This window comes from Peromyscus eremicus, chromosome 8a (genome assembly GCF_949786415.1).
Source record: "Peromyscus eremicus chromosome 8a, PerEre_H2_v1, whole genome shotgun sequence".
Taxonomy (NCBI): domain Eukaryota; kingdom Metazoa; phylum Chordata; class Mammalia; order Rodentia; family Cricetidae; genus Peromyscus; species Peromyscus eremicus.
Window position 1 is genome coordinate 29,538,654 of NC_081423.1, and position 19,875 is coordinate 29,558,528.

The window sequence follows — 19,875 nt, forward strand, 5'->3', positions numbered from 1 at the left end:
AAATGCCTGGCCTTAAGCTTGGCTTGTTTCTTGCCAGCTTTCTTAAATTATCCCATCTACCCTTTGCCTCTGGGCTTTTACTTTCCTCTATTTCTGTATATCTTTTCTTCCAAACACCTGGTACCCAGGCCCATGGCCCAATCATCCTCTTAAGCAGTCCTGCTGACTAAAGCCACTAGGAAACCTTGGTGGGCTTCAACAGTGGGTAGCATGGTCTTCTGAGATCAAGGGAGGGCTTTATTCTGAGCCATAGGTGTCCTTGCCTGGCTCGGGGGAACTTGGACACCATTTGTTTTGACCTGGAAGCCCCAGAGAGACTGTGCTGGGTTGAGTCCTTCAAATCTCTGATGAAGGCTAAGGAGTAATCATAGAGTGACCATTCACTCAGCTCCTGGATTTCAGATTGAGCCTCGCAAAGGATTCTTTGACTTCAAGCCCTGCCTGTGTGCATTTGGGGAATTTATCAACCATCCGAGTTTCATCTGTCTGTCTGTCTGTAGACTGGCTCATGCTAGACACACTGTTGGGGGAAGCTCAAGTCAAAGGTTTTTAATTGGTTTTTACAGTTTTCCCAAATGTGCTGTTGATTGGTTCTTTAATGTGCAAAATGGGATAATCAGCTGTATCTGTTTCGTGGTTATTGTGAGGTTGGATGAGATAAGTATTTGGATAACACGCAACCTCACATTTGGCCTAACAGTGGGGATGTATTGTTGATGAAGAGTTTGGAGACCCAAGCTTAGTGTGGTGAGACATGTTTATAATTCTGTCACTCCAGAGGCTACGGCAGGAGAATTGCCATGAGTTCAAGACTAGTCTGCACTAAATAATGAGTTCGAGGCTAGTTTCAAGAACAAACCAAGAATGTTGTAAATGAAAACTTACATGAATGCCAACTTCCTGTGTGTGGGTATGTGTGTGTGTGTGTGTGTGCATGCATGTATGTGCACATATCAGGGCACTGATCTGCTACATACCATGAGACGTTGACTAGATTGTGTTTCAGTTCTTGAATTATATAGGACTGTCATGCAAACTAAATGAAGTCCTAATGACACTTAAGTGAAGCTGCATGAAGGTAGCTGTAATTGCCAAGGCACAGAGTAAACTATAAATTGTTATATAAGTATTATTTCTCGCCTGCTTCCCAAGACTGCTGTGAAAAGGAAGTGAGTTGTGCTTGTCTTTCTTGGACACAACTCTGAAGGTGCTCAGTCACTGTCCATATCAAAAGGTCAATGATGGCTTGAGCTAATGAAGCCACGTGATCAGTGCTGTGCTATCAAGGTCATGGGAAATTGTGTTCCACGGAGGAGATGCTGATGAGCTCTTGGCTGAAAGGGTTGAGGGGCAGGGAAGAAGTGACTGCTTTTCTCTCCTGGTTCTTCACCTCAGCTGGTGGCTCCTGGAACCCCGTGTCGTGAGCAGGTGCGACAGTGTGACCTTCCCGAGTTTTGTACCGGCAAGTCGCCCCACTGCCCCACCAACTTTTACCAGATGGATGGCACCCCCTGCGAGGGTGGCCAGGCCTACTGCTATAACGGCATGTGCCTCACTTACCAGGAACAGTGCCAGCAGCTGTGGGGACCTGGTAAGGACCCTCCTGGAGAGCATGTTCTCTTCCACCCACCCCTTCTGAGCCAATCTCCCCACTGGCCACTTAGCATGGCCGAGCATCTCGGCTTCAGAACATCTTCAATACCGCCTCTTCTCTCAGCTTAAGAGAGACATCCAGGGGCGGCCAGGTGACAGCATTCTTCCTGGTCCCTTGAGGTTTTTAGTTCTAACAGGGTATTGTATACCAATACCCCCCCCCACACACACCAATGAAACAGAAATGGAGAATAAAAGAACATGCAAAAGACTGTTAAGCCACAAAAGATGTTTAACCTCAGACATATTGAAGGAAAGCAAATTGTAACTACCATGAAGCATGAAGTGGAGTTTTTTCATGTATCAGATCACAAAGACAGCAAGTGATATAATAAATAAGAACAACTGTCATAACATGGTATTGTGGAGGGTATGAGGAACCAGATACCCCTGTAGAAAGCAGTTTAGAGATAGCAAAAATTTTAATGCACTTTCTGGACCCATAATTAAATTAGGCTTAAATTTTTTCCACTTACCCTTCTTTTTCTAAGAAGTTTTTATATGACATGAAATATAAAAATAGTATATACAGTGAACATTTGATAATAAATCATAAGGACATTTATTTTAAAATAATCTTTTATGTAGTTTTGTCAGAGCAAATTTACACTTGAATAAATGCATGTACTTGTTTATTTTACATAAAGAATTAAATCTTGGCTAAATAGTTGATGGTACAGGACATAGAGCATCTTCAGCTGTTTGTAGAGTTGATTAGTATTGTGATTTTTTAGTTGTCAATGATGGGAACACCAACTCACATCGATATGTGGTACCAAAATTACAGAAGTATGTTTAGATCCTTACCAGAAATTGTTGGAAATTCTGTTTTAATTCCAAATCATGATTCATTTAGTGATTTTTATTTTTTATTTTTTGAGATAGCGTCTCACTGGTTTTGTTTTTTGTTTTTTTTTGTCTGTCGGCATAAAATGTACTATGTAGTCCAGGCTGGCCTCCAACTCCAAGAGATCCACCTGCCTCTGCCTCTGCCTCTCAAGTGCTGGGATTAAAAAGCAGGCACCATACTCAGCTAGTGTTTTTGTTTCTTTTGTTTACTTGTTTGTTTTTTAAAAAGAAACTCAAGTCTTCAATTCCAACAGTAATTTTATAAACCAAACCTTCTAACAAAGTATTAACATTAATCTGATGTTTAACGGCTGAGGTATAACAATAGGGAAAACATTAAGTGTTGGTTTTCCTTAATTAACCCCACTGCATGAGTCAGTATATGAACAGTGAAAACATGGCCATTCATAACATAAAATAGCCTCAAGTCTGAGCTGAGGGGTTTCAGTGGCATTCATTGGTTGTGTGCAAAGTGTGCAAGTGTCTTGAGAACCATAGACACAGCGAAGTCACATGATGCAGTGTGGGTGAGCTCTGCCAGAAGCACCTTGGATTCAGTACACATTCTGTTTTTAACTAATTTTTGGTCATTGCACATTCAGAAACTCGTTACTATTTTGCATTTTTGATCTCCTCTGCCCCCCCACATTCAGGTATGGGATTCCATATACCACCATTTTCAGAAGCTGGGAATTAGCACTACTCAGAAACAGCCTCCAACCGTACTTGCTTATGGATGTGAAGATATTTTCAAATATGTTTATTACATTGTTGCTAATTGTAGCAACAGCATCCTCGGTGCCCTGGAGTATGTTTTTCTATGATACAAGAGAGAGAAAACGGGGTGGATATGAAGAAAAAATTCCAAAGATAATGTTCTAGCTCTTTAATGTTTGAGGCATGGATTACTAACTAATCTTTTGCAGGCCAGAAATAGGATAGCCCTTTTTCATTAGCAAGCAGGGTTAGCATGCAACTGCCATAGGTACCCGTCTTCACTGAAATGTTAAAACCAATCTAAAATATTTTCTCTGAATTAGTCTTGATGAATATGGAAGTGTCATATTGCCCGAGGCTAGCCCTGCCCTTGGGAGCCTCTGGCAGGCTTGCGCACTGACGGGCGTTTCTTTTACACCTAGGAGCCCGGCCTGCCCTCGATCTCTGCTTTGAGCGGGTGAATGCAGCTGGAGATACCTACGGGAACTGTGGCAAGGGCCTGAATGGCAAATACAGGAAGTGCAGCCCCAGGTGAGGACCGCGGCACAGACCCCGGGGGAAGAAGAGTGAACACGTGATCCCAGCTCTGCTCTCTTCACTCCCACCTGGCTGTGGCTGGCCCCCGGCTGACTTTTAAAGCAGCCAGTTAAAGTCTGCGTCTGTTCTCCATCTGTCCATCTGTGTTGGATACTGCACGGTTCAGTTGGCTCGAAGGAAGTGAAAAAGAGGTGTGGGGAGCGTGGCTTCCCAGGAAGCTGATCGAGGTTGCTTTGGGGACTCGCTTAGAGCAGGGCCGGATAGCTGGACATGGTGGCACAGGCCTTTAAATACCAGTATTCAGAGGCAGGCACAGGCAAATCTATGAGTTTGAGGCCAGCTTGATCTACAAAGCAAGTTCCAGGATAGCAAGAGCTGTTACACAGAGAAACCCTGTGTCAGAAACAGAAAAGGAAAGGAAAGAAAGAAAGAAGAAAAAGATCAGGGCAGGAGATAGCCCTTTTGGACCATTTTTTTGTGAAGTACTAACATTATGCCCTGTTGTAAGACCCATCTCGGATTCGCTGATTCCAGCCATCCACTGACTCATCTATTCATCTATTCACGACCACTGTTGCCGATTTACTACATACAAGATGCTATATTGAGTGTCTAGAGCAGTGGTTCTCCACCTTCCTAATGCCGCAGCCTTCTAATATAGTTCCTTAGGCTGTGGTGACCCCCCAAACATAAAATTATTTATGTTGCTACTTCATAACTGTAGTTTTGCTACTGTTATGAGTTACTACAGTTGCTACTATTATGAGTTGTACTGTAAATATCTGTGTTTTTGATAGTCTAAGGTGACCCCTGTGAAAGGGTCATTCGATTCCCCAAAGGGGTCATGACCCACAGGTTAGAAACACTGGTCTAGAGCAATGTGATAATCAATGTTGTAGTTAACGGCTTGGGGCGTTTCCCCCAAGAAGTTCTTTGGTTGAGTTCTGTAGCAGTCATCTAAAGGAACAGGGTGAGGAGTCACACTGGTGTGTAAAAAAGAGTGTTTAAGGCGAGGTTAGAGAAAACCTGGCACTTGACAAGCTGATAGCTACAGTACGCTACAGTTTGTGGGGAATAGAGGAGAGGGGCCATGAGAAATGAGCATGAGCGGAGGAAAGTGGGGTAGATCTTGAGAGGTCTAAAGGCATTGCTGGAAGAGCCTGGTCCTCCTCCCGTGGGCGATGCAGTCAGGGGACTTGGTGTCTGGCAGGTCAGGATAGGAAGGAGGTAGTTACATGAGTCAGGAAAGCTGTGTAGGAGGAAAGATTGACAGGGATGGAAATGCTCAATCCCGGGAGCAATGAAGAATGGGGAGTCAGAGTGAGACCCAGCTCCTAGTTGGAGCATCTGGGTGAATGGTTGTGTGATGAGCATAAGGTGACAGACAGGACTCAGGTCATGCAGTTATCCTTGAAGTTACAGCATCTTAAGTTCAGCTCTTGGCCTAGGTCTGAGAGACAAGGAACCTGCTCCCTTTCTGGGTCTACCTCAGGTCTCTATGCTGGGGTCTAGCCCAATCTCTGGTCCTTTGCCCTAGTCCACCTAAGCCTGCCGACTTGGCTGACACTGAAACTTTGCAGCCCCAGCTCTCCCCCAACCTTTGATACTGTCTTCTCTCCCGGTCCAGGGATGCCAAGTGTGGGAAGATCCAGTGTCAGAGCACCCAGGCCCGGCCCCTGGAATCCAACGCGGTCTCCATTGACACCACCATCACCTTGAATGGGAGGCGCATCCACTGTCGGGGCACCCATGTCTACCGGGGTCCTGAGGAGGAGGAAGGGGAAGGTGACATGTTGGACCCAGGCCTGGTGATGACTGGGACCAAGTGTGGTCACAACCATGTGAGTCCCTCCCCAACTTCCCCCAGGAACCGAGATAGAGACAGAAATGGAGAAGTGTGGGCTCTGGAGGAAGGTGCTCGGCTCCCAGAGTAACAGCATCCCACTCACAGGTGCCCACTCATAGGCGTCCACACATAGACTATGGATTAGACATGTAAATGGAGTCACCACTATCATCTGTACTCTTAATTATCACATGAAACAGAAGTAGGCTTAGAGTCAGGGAAACTCAAGGAAAATAATGCCACTCATCTTGTATATTTGTGTTAGTAAAGTTATAAAAACATAGGAACCCTTGGTATGATACCCAGAACAGAGGAAGCTCCTGCCACAATCATTATTTCAGGCATAATACTGAAATTAGTACATATTCATTCTTGGATAGCATACAATCAAGATAATACTAGACTATAAACATGTCCTAATTGTTGGATATAACATTTTAGCAGTGTTTCCTGTGTCTTCTCTAATCACAAAGGTGATAGCAGAATTTCGTTACTCACTGTCTTGCCTTTTGAGGCTCTTTGTGTTTCTCACTATAATATATAAGAGGAATAGCTACCTCTTGGGGTTCCCATTTATCCTAAGTATGAAACTCCCCTGTCCTAAGCCTCCCCATGTCCCTGCCGCTCTACTGATGGCTGCTGTCCCTTTCTGCAGATTTGCTTCGAGGGACAGTGCAGGAACACCTCCTTCTTCGAGACTGAGGGCTGTGGGAAAAAGTGCAATGGTCATGGGGTACGTGTGCAGAGGTCTGGGTTCTGGGTGTCTGTGTCACGGGGTGCACCCTGTGGGAAGTCACAGCTCTCCTGGGTGCTGATCCATCTGCGGCCCCCTCACTCTAGGTCTGCAACAACAACCAGAACTGTCATTGCTTCCATGGCTGGGCTCCACCTTTCTGTAACACCCCAGGAGATGGCGGCAGCATTGACAGTGGTCCTTTGCCCCCCAAGAGTAAGTGTTCTGCCTTTGTGAGAGCCATGGAGACCATGGGGATGGGTGGTTGGTTGGCAGGAGCCTCCAACCTGTGGACATTGCAATATGCCACTGCTGTCTACAAATGTGGTGGGCTGTAGTCATAGGAATACTGGAATATATGGGGCCTGCGGGCCATAGGTTGGAGTTGCCCGTTGCTGAGGTCCAAGTTAAGTTGACTTTACTCTCCTGATTCTACAGGGAGGGAGCCAAGAAGAAGAGGCTGAGTGGGAGGAAGCCAGTTGCTCCTACGTGGCTTGGCCTTAGTTGCCTTTCCATCCTTTTACTGGGAGAGAAAGAGAGATCAAGGGAGATTCTAGGTCATTGGATAGTCACATTTATTTGTGGGAGTAACTAGTAACTAGTCCTTTTAGGGACACTTAAAATAATCACAGTCCTGGGTGCATTGTATTGGGTTATTTTGCCTTTTGCTAAATAAAGGCTAAGAAATGGGACACGTTTTATAGTTGTTAGGGCAAGTCTGAGGGCCTCTACTCCTGTGGTTTCCAAACTCTGTCTTTGAATAATTGCAAAAGTAGTTAAAAAAAAATACAAGGCTAAAAACTGGATTGGTAGTTCCTGCCTGTAATCCCAGCACTTAGGAGGTTGAGGCAGGAGAATTGCTGCAATTTTGAGACCAATCTGTGCTGCACAGTTGGGTTCTAGGCCAATCTGGGCTACACTGTCTTAAAAGACAAACAAAATAACAGACAAGCAGGAAGAACGCAAATAGGTAAAATAGAGCAGAGTGGAGCCTCATTGACGCAAGTGAACTGTTGTATGTTTAAATTTACAATTCATGGAACTCTTGAGGTGGCTTTGGAACCAACTGTGAGGTTGAGGGTCAAGGGTGAGAGTTCCAGTCCTGAGGTGTCTGAGCCACTATCTTCTGGTCACTGGTCTGTGTCCAGGAAAATCACCATGCAGGCTGGTTTTATGAAAATCCATTAGCTGGAAGCTAATGACACAGTCTGAACTGCTTTGGAGAGAATCTCTGCAGTTGAAAGAAAATGACTGGGGGGGTTTTCTAGAAAAGCCAGTGGGCCTGGCTCTTGAAGCTAGTGTTGATGCCCCAATAAATGTGTGTGTATAGTGTGTGTGTGTGTGTGTGTGTGTGTGTGTGTGTGTGTTTAAAATAAATTGTGCAAATACAATGAGAATCAACTATCTGAAGACGTATCAAGGCTGCATCATTTTACCGTCGCCAGAATAGCCTCTGATCCCCTCTCGTGTGCTGTCGTCTGGCAGGTGTGGGTCCCGTGATAGCTGGGGTGTTTTCGGCCCTCTTCCTGCTGGCTGTCCTCGTGCTGTTATTCCACTGCTACAGACAGAGCCACAAGCTGGGCAAGCCCTCGACCCTCCCCTTCAAGCTGCGGCAGCAGTTCAGGTGGGACAGGGCGCTGTGCCCTGAAGGGCTTGGGGGCCCCCTCTAGATCGGAGAACCCTTGTGGAAAAGTTGGTGGTGATGGGTCTAACTCTGGGAAGATGAGTACAGGGGACACGCCACCTTCATCCCTTCTGTCCTGCTCTGTCGCCATGGCAGACGTTTTTAGATAATGACTATAAGTGTTTTCTACTGAGCATGCTCATCGCTTGTGAATTCTTCTCAATAGGAAGTGCTCAGACAATTCAATTTGGGTTATGACGTAAAATCTATTTCCCTTCCTCCACCTGGTTAAAGAGTCGCAAACTGAGGGAACAGGAAAGGGGTGGCAAGCTAAAGTCAGTCACAGGGATAGCTAGACATTAGCCCAGGAAGACAAATGATTGATTCATTTAGATGTTGACGGAGCATAGTCTCAAGAGTTCTGTTATAAATGTCCTTGTGCTGGAAGGGATGTTTTTTTCTGCCCTGAATCCTTCTGGATCCTTCTGCATCTGGAGACTTTCTGTCTCCTTTCTGGGGACAGAGGCAGGCTGATCCCTTCCTTGGGCTTCTCCCCGGGTCATGGGTGTACTTGTTTACTATTTAGGAAGTGGGTTTGAGAGGGTCATCCTACTCTGCAGAGAAGGGTTAGATTTGTCAGTTGGCCTGGGCCAGAGGAGCTCAGTCCACACACAGCCCTGAACATCTCCTTCCTCCATGTCCCCTATTCCTTGTTTCCAGCTGTCCCTTCAGGGTGTCTCAGAGTGGTGGAACTGGCCATGCCAACCCAACTTTCAAGTTGCAGACGCCCCAGGGCAAGCGAAAGGTAAGGGCTTTGCACCGTTGAACTTGATTGATTTCCTTTGATCTGTGTTAGTCTTCCTAAGAGCTTACGGTGCCCACAGGCTTGGCAATGAAAGCCATTTTATTGGCCTGGGAGACATGTCAGTCGGTTCTGAAGCCTGGGATCTGAAGGGCTGAATAGGTCAGCGTTTCTGTCCTGCCTTCAAATGAGGCTCTGGTCACCCCATTGAGACACACACATCGAGAGGATTCCTCATCTCAGTTGTCCCTTGTCTCCTCCATACAGGTGACCAACACCCCTGAAACTCTCCGGAAACCCTCCCATCCTCCTCCCCGGCCCCCTCCAGACTACTTGCACGTTGAATCCCCACCTGCTCCGTTGCCAGCACATCTGAACAGGGCTGCCAGGAGCTCCCCAGAGACCAGGGCTCAGGTAGAAAGGAAGGAGTCAGCCAGGAGGCCTCCCCCAAGCCGGCCCATGCCCCCTGCACCGAACTGCCTACTGTCCCAGGTGAGTGGGTTCTCGGCAACCCTGGGCTGGGGACATTGCCCGTAACAGGACACTGGAGGCCGGGGTGGTGTACTGGTTGCATTTAACCATCTTTTCTTGGTTCTGGTGAATCCAATGGGCTTCCAGGAGTTTAGCAGTAAGAGGAAGAAGCATCTTCCCTGGACAGTCCCTAAGCCACATGGTGCTTTTTTCCTATTTGGTTTCCACCCACTTTGTACCCCGAATTAACTTCTTTCAGTTCCCTGAGCTCTTGTCCCCTCCAGGTCATTGGAGATGATGCTTTGCCTCATACGCGCCCACGTCTCTTTGCTTGGCCAGCTCCTATTCGCCCTCAGTTGGGATCTTAGATAATACTCCTCCCGCTCTTACCTTGTAACGCTGAGCTGTGTGCCCTGTGTCTCTCACTGTACCCATCCCTACAAAGTGTACCTACCAGTGAGCTCCCATGCATCCAAGAGTATTACTGAAGGGTGCACCCTGATGTCTTGCTTATCTGAGGGGTCTCCGGGAAGGTGACAGGTCTAGACTGGCCCCCTCCTCTGTAGCTGGTACTCACAACTTGGAGCCATCAACCTGTGGCTTCTTTGCTTAGCATGTCTACTCTGGTAGAAGTTTACCAGTGAAGACAAGAGTATTTCTTGGGTAGTGGCCCAGCTTGGTGGCTTCTAGAAGTGATGGTGTGTTTGGTCTTATGGGGACTCCTTTCTTTTGGCATGGTCCAAAGGAGTCCCCAGGGCCTGGGATCTGATCACAACAACCTCAGGGGGAGTGAAGGTTTGGTATGGTCCCTAGGGTATGATGTGGTGAGGGTTTGATAGAGCTGAGGGTGTGAGGTCGGGTTCTGTGCTGTGAAACTGCTGCTCCTAAAGTCCTGTGTGTGGGGTAGAGTGTGGTGGGCAAATCTATGCAGGGGAGAGGCTGACTTGATGTATCCCAAAGTTATCCCAAACTGAACATACCCAGACTCATTCCTACCTAATTATTTTACACACTACTACTCCATGACATGGAGTGATGCATGCCCCTAAATGTACCTGCTCTCCTTATTTTTGTAAATCACGACCTTAAACTGAGCATGCTCAGGGATGTACACCTTGTGAATGTGGATGGACGCTCTGGGTAAAGTTGCCTTGCTGCCTTGGGAAGGGGTGCAGTTCAGCAGGTCCGCGTTCTCCTGGCTCACAGCAGGTTATTCTCTTCTGCTCTGTTAAGTCTTGGCTTTGCTTAGTCATTCACCAAGAATCAGGTTGTGGTATCCAACTGGCTGCTTTTGGAGGCTGGGAGTCTCAGGGCAGACATTCTGATAAGGCTCCTATGCAGATAACAACCACCAAGGGCTCACTGTGCAGTTTCCCAACTGTGACCCGATGCCCACACCCCACTGTCTTTCCCTGGTGAGTTCTCTGGTGCAGTCTAGGTTCCATCCTGCACCATCCACCCCCAAGGTCAGCATCCCTCTGGAAAGGGTAGAGCTGAAGTATGTGGCTTTTTGGTCTCAGAGATTTTTGACTTCTCTTTTCTGAGCTTCAGTTTTTGCTCTGAGGAGTCATTCGTGTGGAAAACCAACTCTGCAATGTTCTGCCTCCTACATGCTTGCCCCATGCCTAGCTTGGAGTTCATTAGCGCCCCTCTCAGGCAGGCTAAGGAACTGGCTTTCCTCAAATCTCATCAGCTTGGGGGCAGGCTGTGATAGACCCTGAAAATTTTGTTTTTCCAATCACAAAAGAAGCACAAATTTGCTTAAAGAAATTGAGTAGCAAGGTTAGAGATTGCTCAGTGATTAAGAGCACTTACTGTAGAGGACCTGGGTTCTGTTCCCAGCACCCACATCAGTGAGTTCCAAGGACACCTGAACACACAGGCATAAACTCACATACACACATAATCAAAAATAATACATATATCCAGGTATGGTGGTGCAAGCCTTTAATTGCAGCCCGTTGGAGACCAGGATAGGTGGATTGCTGTGAGTTCAAGGCCAGCCTGATCAACACAGTGAGTTACAGGGCAGCCAAGGCTATGTAGAAAAGACCCCGACTCAAAAACAACAGCAATAATAATTCTTTACAGTTAAAAATCCGAGAAGCACAGAAATACGTATCTATTTTAAGAGATTTGAATAGCTCATTTATTTATGTGCTTGTTGAATTGACTGCTTCCTGAGTACTAGCTGCCCCAAAAGCCTGCAATGGTTTCATGAACTAGCCAGAAAAAGCACCCTGCTCCTGCCTGCATGCTAGTTCTAGTCAGAGATGGCTAGAGAGAGAAAATAAAAGCCTGATCAGTTATTTAGGTTGGTAGAGTAAAGGATATGAAAAGAAAGAAACAGATGAAAATAAAATGGCTTAGGGGTACCATGTGCTAGGGATATGGTTAAGTAATAATAAGGGAAATTTTGCCTTATCGAGAAAAAAAAATCCAAACAAAGTAGCAACAACAAAAAAAAAGTGATTTCTTTTTTTTGTTTGTTTGTTTTTGAGACACGGTTTCTCTGTGTAGCTTTAGAGCCTGTCCTGGAACTCGCTCTGTAGCCCAGGCTGGCCTCGAACTCACAGAGATCCAGCTGCCTCTGCCTCCCAAGTGCTGGGATTAAAGGTGTGCGCCACTACCACCTGGCAGGTTCCTTAAAGTTTAATTTGTCCAGGTACACACACACACACACACACACTCACACTACTCTTTCTGTTTTTCTGGACCATACCCACCCACTTAGACCCCATCTCTGGATAGCCCTCTGTTGTCAGCTTGCTCTGGCCCCTTCTGGTCTGTCTGCCGTTCACCCCTGTTGACCTTAGTCAGGGACGTGGTGGTTTGTTTTGTCCTCTGTCGGCTCCATTTCAGCTTCTCCTGCCGCTCACTGTCCTCATTGGCTCATACCCCCCTGCTTTGCTCTTTGTCCCTGCTGTAGCCCAGGTCACTGTGTAATTGTACATTGTTTTTCTCTCACTGTGGAAATTTTGGAAGTTTCTAGGTTCTCTGGTGTTATGAACAGTGGATTAGCCTTGTGCACCTATGCAAACAGTCTCTAACATGGCCAACAGGAAGTGGGGCTTTCACATCGGGAAATGACCATTTTTATTTATTTTAGTTTTGAGACAGGGCCTCACTCTATCACCCTGGCAGGCCTGGAACTTACTATCGAGAGTAGGCTGGCCTTGAATTCACAGAAATCCACCTGCTCCTACCTCCTGAGATTAAAAGTGTGCAAACATGCCATGTCCCTATGTCTAATTTGAATAGATACAGCCAACTTGTTTTTCAAAAAGGTCTTATTTTTTTCTTAGCATGTAAATATGTCATACCCTCCCCCACATGTGAGTTCTTTAAAAATGGGACCATCCAGTATGTAAGTTATTTGGTTTTGATCCGTGAGATAGTAGGGATATTCTCCTTGGAAAGGAGCCCCTCAAGTGAGACTTCTTGCCTCCTCCAGGATTTCTCTAGGCCTCGGCCACCCCAGAAGGCACTCCCAGCGAACCCTGTGCCAGGCCACAGGACCGTTCCCAGGCCAGGAGGCACCTCCCTGCTGCAGCCACCTGCTGCTGGTCCTCAGCCTCCCCGGCCTCCCACAGTATCTCTTCCAAAGGTGAGTCCACAGAAGGACCCCGAAATACCAGCGGGGGAAGTGTGTGACTGGGGAAGCCGTTTGTTCTCCCGTGATCCTAGCTGAACTCGTAGAACGGAAGCAGGAACAAGTCCTCCCTCGGAGGACTGTTGGACTGCACCTTACATGAGCAAACTGTGATTTGGCTTCATTTGAGAATGAAGGCGTCGCTCAGAAGCCTGAGTTCTGGTGGCTTCCAGCTACCTTGGCACCTGAACAGCTAGGCCACCTTGAGTGAGACCTTGTCTTGAGAAGAAGGCTTAAGATGGGCCAGCACGGTGGCTCAGTGGGAAAGGTAATTTTTACAAAGGCATGAGAAGCAGCAGGAACCATAGTTGCTATGAAGGTCAAAGCCATTAGTTTATATAAGCCTGTCAGCTTATGTACCTTTCCTTAAAGCTTCTCTCTGGCTGCCTTGCTCTTAGCTTAGTCTGGGGGGTTGGGTCTGAAGGAGTGAGGCAGGGAGGCTGGTTGTCACCCCTATATTCCCGTGAATCACTGGGAACTATTGTACTGAAGCTTGACAAGAGAGAAGAGGGCTGACTTTCCAGCTTCTGATGGTGGGCACACAGCTTGCTCCCACTGCGAGGGCTGATGGCAAGCAGCCGCAGGGACAGGCTTCTGAAGATCACGCTTCTGTTCCTGACTGTCAAGAGCAAGGGGACAGGTGCCCCCAGTCCCTGAAGACACATCTTTCCCTTCCTTTTCCTTTCCAGCTTCCTGAGTACAGATCGCAGAGGGCCAGAGGGATAACTAGCTCCAAGATCTAGAACTGTCTAGAAGTTTCTTGTTTCCCTTGAAGACTCTGGATGCCATAGAAGGTCCAGAAGAAAGAAGCCTGCTCGGCGGCCCTGAAGCCTCTCCAGCCTTCTGGAACCCCCTCATCTCCAGAATCTCCTTTCTTGCCCCAGTGCCTCCTGTTTCCTCTGAGGCCCAGAGGGACTTCTATCTGATGGCTTCTAAGTGTTGTCCTGTGCAATATACAGCCCTAGCAGGAAAGGGGAGCAGATGGAGGAAGATGGGGAAGATTGTCCCTCAGCCCCCTAGCCAAGAGCTACCAATGATGGTCAGGGAAGTCTTGAGCTGGTGGTTGGCGGGCGGAGTGGGGGGGGGTCCTCTTTCTGTGCCGAGCTTGGAGAAGGCATCCACCCAGGTCCCACGCTTCTGTTGACTGGCCTGCCTCTGGGAACCCCGGCTACACAGAGGAAGGGCCTTACCTGTCCCTTGGCTTTTAGGGACCATGGAAGCCACTGTTGCATCCCCTACCCCAGGGCTTGGTCAAGGTGCCTCTTTCTGGTTATATGGCTGCATGTGACAAGCCATGCTCCCCTCCCCTGCCACCCCTCACATTCTCATCCCCATATTTACACGAGTCAATCTCTGACTCAGACAGGTACTATTTGTAGGCAGTGTAGACAGCAGTGGGGAGTGGTCAGCCTATGTCCCCTCTGAGCCGTGATGCCAAAGGTTGCTAGAATCTCCAGTTGTACATCCCCATTGGTCCATGTGTCCCCTTCTCCTCCCTCTAACAACCTCCCTATCCTATGGTGCTTTGGTGGTGAACCACAGCAATCCTGACTTGCTGGTGACCATATGCTTGTGACCGACAAATCAGGATCCTGCTTCACAGGGTAGGCACTGGACTTCCTGCACTGGATCTCGAGAGCATTGAGCAGAGTGGGCTTGGGGGAGAGAGAGAGAGAGAGAGAGAGGGGGGGGGGGAGGAGAGTGTGAAGAGAGTGTGTGAACCAGCTCTGCATGTAATTGTGATTTTGGGCCTCAAGCAGGATAAGGGGCCCCCTCCTTATTTCTGACCTATATATATATATCCTAGGTGAAGTTCTCCAGGGCAGACACAGGTATACTAAGGGGACAGATATGATTGGAACCCCAGTTATTAGGAAAGTACACACAGGGGCACCAGCTCCTCCCTAGTGGTTAGCTCTGAGGTGGGACTGTTGACTCTGAACAGGTAGTTGACCTCTTTGGAAGCTATCAACAGCCATGGCGAACCCGATCTGGGCAGGGGGTCCCAGATTCTCTTTAACCAGGGTTTTATCACACATGTCCATTGGTTCTCTTCTGGTTACTGCCTATATGTGATCCTCATGGAAAGAGCTCTGGGAAGGTGGGGATGGGACTTGGGCGGACCCCATCTTGCCTGGAGCTCAGAAGGACGTCTTGGTGCTCTGCTAGTAAGGGCAGTTCCTACACATTTGCTGGCCTTGGCCTCTGAGAGGCCATCTTCCATCCCCCAAAAGGTGCTGGATAGCACTCCTAAAGGTCCACTAGGGGCCTTCCCACCACCACATTAAGCAGTTGTTAGCTCTTGGAAACCACCCTGAGGAGGAGGCAAGATGTTGACTCCCCTTTACCACCTCAGAGCCTCCTTATAGCATTCACAGAGTAAGCTCTGACTCGTGCTCTTGGAATTGTGGGAAATGTGGGGTACATGGCTAGGGGTAGAAAGAGCTCAGGAAAACACCTTTCTCCTCAGGGTGACCGTGCTGCTCACACCCTGACTCCCTGAACCGTGATGCAGAAGGCCACTGGGCCTAGGTGTCCATTTTCCGCCATCTGACAGCCTTCCATTAAGTGCCACACCAAATGACCAGTGACTGCAGGTGGGGTCCTCAAAACACCCCGACTCCCGCCCCAAAGTTAGAAACACCGTTTCCTTTAATCCCAACCCTGTACCTTCTAGATACTCTCCCTCAGCTCAGGAGGCGGGAGGCTCTGAGTGACATTACCACAGCAACAGTCAACATGAGCCTTCTCAACCTCAAGCCTTCTGTCCCTTGAGCCATACCAGAACAAAGACCCATTTCCTTGCTCTTTGGTAACCATTTCCTGTTTTTCTTTTTCTTATTTCATTGCTTTGATACCACCTCCATCCCATAAAACTATACTGTGAACAGGAAGATGGCAGAATTTTTTAATTTGGTAGGGAGGTTGGCAGCTACTCTTAATTTACAACTTCATTCCTGCCTCTGTTATCCGAAGGCCGGGGAGGCTGCCCCCGGTGGGAACCCCTTCCCTTCTGCACTGTGAAGTGTTGCATACAGACAGAGCTAGACCTCAAGGACAGAGTTTGTCCCTAAAGATTGTTTGCCACTTAGGATGGGAAAAATATTACTACAGGGCGAGGAGGGAGTGGTTGCCATGGAACACTTTGATCAAGCTACCCCAAGTGTGTGGGCATCCAAGGCTGAAAAGGCCTTTTCTTGTGCATAGAAAGTGAACAGGACTAGAAATAGCTGTTCTGTCCCCAGCCACTGTAGAGATGTTAGCAAACACTGGGGTAGGTCAAAGCCAAGGCTCTGGTGGACTGAGGGAAGTTCAGAGTTCGGTTTGTAGCTGGGTATGGTGGTACACACCTTTAGTCCCAACAGAGGCAGGGGGATCTCTGAATTTGAGGCCAGCCTGTTCTACAAAGTGAGTTCCAGGACAGCCAGGGCCACACAGAGAAACCCTGTCTCCAAAAACAAAATGATCTGAGACGGGATCTCATGTATCCCAGGTTAGCCTTCAACTCACTAAAAAGCCAAGATGGCCTTTGAATTCCTGAGTGCTTTCTAGGACTGCAGGAGTGTACTATCACAGTTGGTTTATGTGGTCCTGGGTTCAGACCTGGACCTTCATGAGCATCTAGGCAAATACTCTGCCAACTGAGATACATCCCCAGCCCAGGCTGTAAAATGTTCTTAGAAGCTAAATTAGCTGTTTGCCAACTTTAGAACCCTAAAGCCATTTCTGACCTGTAAACCTCAGGTCTCTAATCCCTTCCAAGTTGCAACTTCCTGCTTGCTGCTTTCTGTTCCATTTAGCCTTGGTGACTTCCACCTGTAAGAGAAAAAGCTCTTTTTCTACCCCTGCTCTGAGACATTGTCGATTTTAAGGTCTGATATTCCCTGCCATGCAGCAGTCCCTGTCACTCTTTAGAAAACCGTTTCCACAGCATTCAGTTAATTTCCTTATTTGACAAAGCGGGTGTGAGATTTGTATTCTTAAAATCGGAGGCACATTCTAAAGCTGGTCACTTTGTCAAATGCGTGTAATGACAGCCCCAGAGGACTCCACACACAAGCCAGGGAACACCAACTGGAAAGGTGCCCCTTCCCTAGGGACACCTACTAGAGGTCTATAGACTCCAAGCCCAATACCCCAAAGTCATGTTCCCAGGGTCCTCTTGTATGACTGTATGTACGCCTGTGTCTGGGATCCAGGGCAAATGTGAATTTTCTTTTTATTTGGGAGATTGTTCACAGGAAATAGTCCTCTCCCCTCTTGTCCTCCTATTGATTGTTTACAATATTTGTACATCTATGCAAAATACTTGAATGGGCCGTGGTGCCTTGTTTTGTTATTTTTTGTTTTTGTTTTCTCCTTGTTTGTATTTAATTAAAACAAATTGTCATTAGGAAATGCTATCTGTTTGGACAGCTCTTTTGTGTATGTGCCAATTCTTTATCCCACTGCTTGGACCACTTAAGACATGTGACATGTACTTCTCAGAAAGAGGTCTCCTAGAGACCGCAGGTCTTCGAATGAGGACATGACCTGAGCCGTAGTGAAGCCATGCCCTAGGTTTCCCCATGACCAGTAGAGAGGATTGCTTGCTGTTGCTGTGCAGAAGATGGTCTGGCTTCATTAGATTGTGGATCATCAAAGGCTTTAATGACCTTGAGATTCTAGTATGTTCTTCTTACACTATCGCCTCTAGAAGGCATCTGGGACACTCTGTTACCCTCTCTCCTTACTAGGGGGTGTGTTTTAAGGAAGGGGAGACTTAGTGAGGGTCTCCTGGGCTGGGTGGGCAGGTGGAGGAGGGCCAGGCTGTGTGCCCTGCAGATTTCCCCGGCCTGTGTGAAAAGAACACATACTGCTGGTGTCCCCACCCCCCACCATCGTACTCATTTATGCCCAACCTCGGTCCTCGGGTTTTCTAAGACTAATAATATCCACAGAAGGAAGGACTACTCACTGAGGGATTAGCCCACGCAAGGTACTCTTTACTGCTTTTCTTTATGTGGGTTACTGTGGTGGTCTGGACTCAAGGAGTAGTAGTATTGGAGGTGTGGCCTTATTAGAGTAGGTGTGGTCTCCTTGGAAGAAGTGTGTCATTGAGGGCAGGCTTTGAAGTTTCAGGCCCAGTGGCTCACTCTCTCATCCTGCTGCCTGTGGATCCAGATGCAGAACTCTTGGCTCCTTCTCCAGCACCATGTCTGCCTGCATGCCAACATGCTTCCCACCCTGACGAGAATGGACTAAACCTCTGAACCTGTAAGCCAGCCCCCAGTTAAATGTTTTCCTTTATAAGAGTAGCTGTGGTCATGGTATCTCTTCACAGCAATAGAAACCTTAACTAAGACAGTTACCTCATCGAACCCTCACGTGAATGCTGGGAAAGCATCCTATATATAACATAAACTTTTTCCTATGCCTGGTGCCTAGTAAGGGCTCAGGCATTAACTAAGGTGTGGTCTTCAGTGCAGCCATTCCAACATCAACCTGCCCCACTTGAGTGAGGGCAGATGTGTGAAAGACCTGGGAGGGCTTCACTTGGCATTTCGGACATCAGGGACTGGCCTCCCAGCATGTTAGAGGGACCAGTGGTGTGAATTTGCTCCTTGTTCAAGGAAGATCAAGACATTTATCAAGTAAACACACTCTGAAGTCTTTACTCTTGAGCCCAGAGTCCAGGCTCTCAGAACCCTCAGTCCACTGCCATACCCAAGATCCAATGTGTTGCATTGATTTCAGTTACAGTCAGAAATCCACATTCATTCAAATACTGGGGATTGGACATGGAAGGTACAGGGGCCCAAAGCGTTGATCTGCCCTAAGGACTTGCCCAAGGCTAGAAAGGGTGTGACATGGGTGTGGTTGTATTTAGGGGACCAGATGTGAATAGCAATAGGCAGGGAGCTTGACAGGACTCTACCTGCACTGAAGATCAAGTCTCCCCTCTTCCCACACAGTAGCTCCTAACTGCACTCTCTTGTGGTCCTTCCTTTCACAGTTGGAAGAAGCTGGGAAGAAAAGGATCCCAATTCTCTCCTTAGCTGCTGTGCTGTGCATGCCTCTGGCCAAATGTGAGGTCACCAAAGATGGCCCCCGGGGCAAGTGATAGAGGCGGAGTCGTGGCATGCTGCTTCCAGTGTGGACAGCTAGTTTGTCAGTGGAGATAGACTCAGTTCCAGTTGGGCCAACAAGGCTGTGCCAATCCTGCACTCCTGCTTGGTTACTGAGATTCAAAGCCAATTCCACTAGCTACGGCTCAGAAATTTCCCCATACATGTTTTGGCCTGGGTTCTTGTTTGGGTCTTCGAGTCAGTCTAAAAATTATTTCCAGGTTTCCAGACAGCCCATGACTCCATCCTGCCAACATGGACATTATTCCTCATACTCTCTCCCACCTCCCCAAGTCATATTATGGTCAACTTGTTGATGCAAAGGAAGTCACATTCTGCTAAATTCCAGAGTGACAGCACAGTGCTGTTCTCTTCCCAGAGAAGGCTGGGTGAACACAGGTTTGGCCAGCGGAGGGAGCTGGGCTAGGAGGCGTCCCCTGCTGTTGCTGAGTTCTAAGGCACCAGTGTCGTAGACTGGTGCCTTGGGATGGACGGAGAGAGGGAAGGGTGGTGGTGTCACTTGGGGCATGGACAGCAAGATATGACTTCCAAGCTGGAGTGCTTGGAGAATGGACTAGTTGAAACTTCCCTGAGACATCAGGTGGCTTTCACAGTAAGGAGGTCAGCTGGGGTCTTGCTTCGTTCTTCAGGAAACACCAGGCCACCTGGCACCTACTGTGCACCTTGGGATGGTGAGGCACACAGATTGCTCTGCAGTCCTTCACAAGCTCTATTCTTGCACTAAAGGCTGAGAAGTCCAGCTTGACAGGCCAATTGGTGTGAAGGATTTCCTGATGACCAAGACCTGAGGGCAGTTCTCGAACTGGGCTACATTCAGCAGGTCAAATTCTGTCTTCTTCCCCAAAAACATAGAGATAGATGGT

The 19,875-nt window shown here is 47.8% G+C and overlaps 1 protein-coding gene across 1 annotated transcript in view; it reads left to right on the forward strand.

Moving 5' to 3' along the window:
- Adam19 (ADAM metallopeptidase domain 19) overlaps positions 1 to 16,812 on the forward strand; it is an 89,165-nt gene extending 72,353 nt beyond the window's left edge. The window contains exons 14-23 of the mRNA XM_059270391.1: positions 1,396 to 1,591; positions 3,642 to 3,750; positions 5,384 to 5,597; positions 6,258 to 6,335; positions 6,443 to 6,551; positions 7,821 to 7,959; positions 8,680 to 8,764; positions 9,029 to 9,253; positions 12,687 to 12,839; positions 13,574 to 16,812. Of these exons, the coding sequence (XP_059126374.1) occupies positions 1,396 to 1,591; positions 3,642 to 3,750; positions 5,384 to 5,597; positions 6,258 to 6,335; positions 6,443 to 6,551; positions 7,821 to 7,959; positions 8,680 to 8,764; positions 9,029 to 9,253; positions 12,687 to 12,839; positions 13,574 to 13,627 (1,362 nt within the window). The 3' untranslated portion in view covers positions 13,628 to 16,812. The remainder of the gene's footprint in view (positions 1 to 1,395; positions 1,592 to 3,641; positions 3,751 to 5,383; positions 5,598 to 6,257; positions 6,336 to 6,442; positions 6,552 to 7,820; positions 7,960 to 8,679; positions 8,765 to 9,028; positions 9,254 to 12,686; positions 12,840 to 13,573) is intronic.
- The last annotated feature ends 3,063 nt before the right edge of the window (positions 16,813 to 19,875 follow it).